The sequence below is a fragment of the Engraulis encrasicolus genome, chromosome 7 (assembly GCF_034702125.1).
Source record: "Engraulis encrasicolus isolate BLACKSEA-1 chromosome 7, IST_EnEncr_1.0, whole genome shotgun sequence".
Lineage (NCBI taxonomy): Eukaryota > Metazoa > Chordata > Actinopteri > Clupeiformes > Engraulidae > Engraulis > Engraulis encrasicolus.
The window spans coordinates 10,496,590-10,499,952 of NC_085863.1; the positions used below are offsets into that span (position 1 = coordinate 10,496,590).

At 42.0% G+C, this 3,363-nt stretch overlaps 1 protein-coding gene across 10 annotated transcripts in view; it reads left to right on the top strand.

Moving 5' to 3' along the window:
- LOC134452453 (protocadherin beta-16-like) overlaps positions 1-3,050 on the top strand; it is a 239,861-nt gene extending 236,811 nt beyond the window's left edge. For 8 of the 10 annotated variants that reach the window (XM_063202850.1, XM_063202853.1, XM_063202852.1 and 5 more), the window contains one exon: positions 428-3,050. In XM_063202850.1, the coding sequence (XP_063058920.1) occupies positions 428-663 (236 nt within the window). In that variant the 3' untranslated portion in view covers positions 664-3,050. The remainder of the gene's footprint in view (positions 1-427) is intronic. The other 2 variants (XM_063202847.1, XM_063202848.1) reach the window with 1 other exon arrangement.
- Positions 3,051-3,363: the final 313 nt, after the last annotated feature.

Here is a 3,363-nt window from a genome sequence, read left to right on the forward strand (position 1 = left end):
CTTCTCCTTTCTTACCAATGTCTTGCTTTCCCTCAAAGTCTTCCATCCATTTATTGCTTTCCTTTTGGCTCTTTCAATCCATCTACTTCTCTTTCTATCTATCTATCTATCTATCTATCTATCTATCTATCTATCTATCCATCTATCTATCTATCTATCTATCTATCTTACTCTCTATTGATGAATATCCTCTATTCCTCCATCTCTCTCCCATTCTCTCATGGCACAATGACTGAAGGCAAACTAGACTTTTCGTTTTGCTGCTTTCTTCGAGTGGTGTGTGGTTTCAAACACATAATGTTGTATGTAAATAATAGACTATAAATAAAGGATTTGTATAAACTCTCTCTCTCTCTCTCTCTCTCTCTCTCTCTCTCTCTCTCTCTCTCTCTGTGTCTCTCTCTCCTCCCCTTCTTCTCTACTGCAGCAGTGAATGAGGCCACAGCCACCCTCGGCCCCCGCTACAACGCCCAGTACGTGCCCGACTACCGCCAGAACGTCTACATCCCCGGCAGCACCGCCACCCTGACGGCCAATCCCCAGCAGCCGCCGCAGCAGGCCCTGCCCCCACCCCAGGCCATGGCCATGCCCCCCAGCGACGCCCCCAAGGCCGCCCAAACCCCCGCCAGCAAGAAGAAGTCCACCAAGAAGGACAAGAAGTAAGCCTGCTGTCTGGACACGACCGTCTCCGTCCCCGTATCTGTACCGTACCTGGGCCTGCCTAGCGTTTTGGTGTTTTTGGTGAATGTGGTCGGACCAAAGTGTCCAGACCACAGAGTTGGATTCCAATATCTCTTTTATTTCTATTCCTGATGGTGTATTAGCTACCAAACATTTTTTTTTCTTCGTTTGTTTGTTATTTTTTTTCTTGGTTGTTCTTTTTATCGCTGTATTAGTTCAAAAGAAAAGAGAAAAAAAGATAAATAAGAGACACCTCTAGCACTGAGGTGGTAGTATTATGCTGTACTTTGGGAGATTTGTTTTTGTGTCCTTTTATTTTTCTTTTTTCGATTTTTTTCCTACTCCTGTCATTATGTAGTCGTATGTATACAGTCTACTACGCGCCTTGGTCTTGACCTCATGTTTTAACGCAACAAATGTCAATCTTTCAGTTAAGCTGAGCCATGCATGTGATAGGGGAGACGTATTCACATGGTATTACAAGACCTGTAGCTTAAAAACGGGGATGTTTTTCCCTACTGTGTTACATATTACTGAGAAGAAAAGATGGAAAAAGAAAGAAAAAAAAGAAGAATGATGATTGCAGGTCATTTGTTATGTAAAGGCTTTTAAACGTTCCTTTCTAAACGAAAAGTAGACGCTTCTTGTGGTGACAAGAATGACTATGTTTTTCTGTTAGATTTCTTACTCTTAAGAAGGATGTGCCATAGCTCGAGACAATTGCATGATCCAACTCTAACCCGATGGAATAAGACCACTAAGACGGACTATGCAGTAAATGAAGGAAAGTAAGGATTTACGTGAAACCTGAAGTATAATCTGACTTAAATTTGAGATGGTTCTACGGTGATAGAAGGAATCGCAAGTCGATGTTTTGAGTCCTATACGAGAATCGGACAGCACTCTTGATGTTTATAAGACTATTTTAGGTGAACGGATTTAGCTTTTAGTATTAAAAGATAAAAATTCTAGATGTGAAGTCTGCACTGTTCCACTTGTACTTAGACTTCAGCCCAAAGGTTTCTTTTGTGTGTGTGTGTACATTTTACTGTTCTTACCTTACGAACGTGCATCACACCAAGTATTGTAACGAACGCTGGATTTTGAGTTTGGTTTGGCCTCGAACGGTTTTAATCCTGCCATCTTGATTAGTGTTATGCCATATTGGCCCAATCATTAACATGGGGCCTGTTATATGTGGTTACAGTTTTCCTCATAGACAGAGCTCCATCATGAAGTGCTTGTGAAGAAAAATTATATGAAGTTTGTTAGGAACGTTACGTAGGATTGGGAGACAGCGGGTAGAGGATGGCAGAGGTGGTTGGGGGCAGTGGACTCTAAATGGTGGGTGGACTAAACTGGAGGAAGATCGTGTTATGTTTTTGGCTCTCACAACAAGAGATAGAACAAAAAAAACATCAAAGAAATGTCCCAGATCTGAATCCACCGGAAGCGATGTAACATTGGAATGGTACGAATGGTACATTTTGAAAGAATGAAAAAACCCGGCTAGCACACCACACACACACACACACACAACTATTTTGTGTTGCCGAAGAAGTGCTTTAGCTAGAGGGCCTAGCTAGCCTACATCCTGCACTATAACACATACTGTACCAACGCCCCAGCATAGTGGGCCACCCGCTTGTGCCATCACCGACTACACAAGCACACAAACACGCACACCACACTCGCAAAAAGCTTTTTAGCCAACGTTGTCCACTTGTCGCAATAGCTGCCCACTACGTTTGGTGTGTGCTACAAAGACACACACACACACGCATATGCGCACACACATATACTGGGACAGTCATCAAGGCCGTGCGTAGCTACACATTGGCTGAGCACAAAAGCAATGACTCTCCACTGCGATCCTGTGTGTGTGCGTGTGTGTGTGATTTTTCTTGTCTGTGTAGACTCGCCCAGAATGTTCTAGACACCTGCCTTTTGACTTCCACTCCCCCAGGAGCACCCCCCACTCTACCCCCATGATGTACATAAAAAAATAAAAGTCACACCGCCGGTCCAGCACAAGATACAGCAGCGCCTGCTGACCAGCTTCTACTGGAATGTTTAGACTATTTTTAAGAAAAAAATGCTGAAAAAAAACAATCGTTTGAAAAAAAAAATGCTGAAAAAAAAACAATCGTTTGAAAAAAAAAAATGCTGAAAAAAAGTTAACCTCCTCAGATTATGTGTAGTGATGATAGTATGTGCATTTAGACGACAGACTAACCAACCAACCTGTAAATACTCAAATTTTAAACTCTTGCTAAAGACACACAGTTGTAGGCTTGAGGATCGTGAAATATTGTGCATATTTTTGTGTTTTCCCCCTCAAACTATCTCTCTTTCTCTCTCTCTCCCTCTCTCTCTCTCTCTCTCTCTCTCTCTCGCGCTCTCTCCCTCTCTATCTATCTATCTATCTATCTATCTATCTATCTATCTATCTATCTATCTATCTATCTATCTATCTATCTCTCCCTTTCACCCAAATTGTCCTGTTGTTTTCTTTTTTATCACTGAGAGTTTGAAGAATAACACAGCGCACTAAACTGTCTTTGAGGTGTCCCCTCATCCCTGTGTACTCTCTTTTCCTGTGTTTGTAATTTCAATCAATTGTTAGTGTTGCTGGAATGCCACCCCTGTCCAAAACAAAAATATAAATATATATTAATGTGC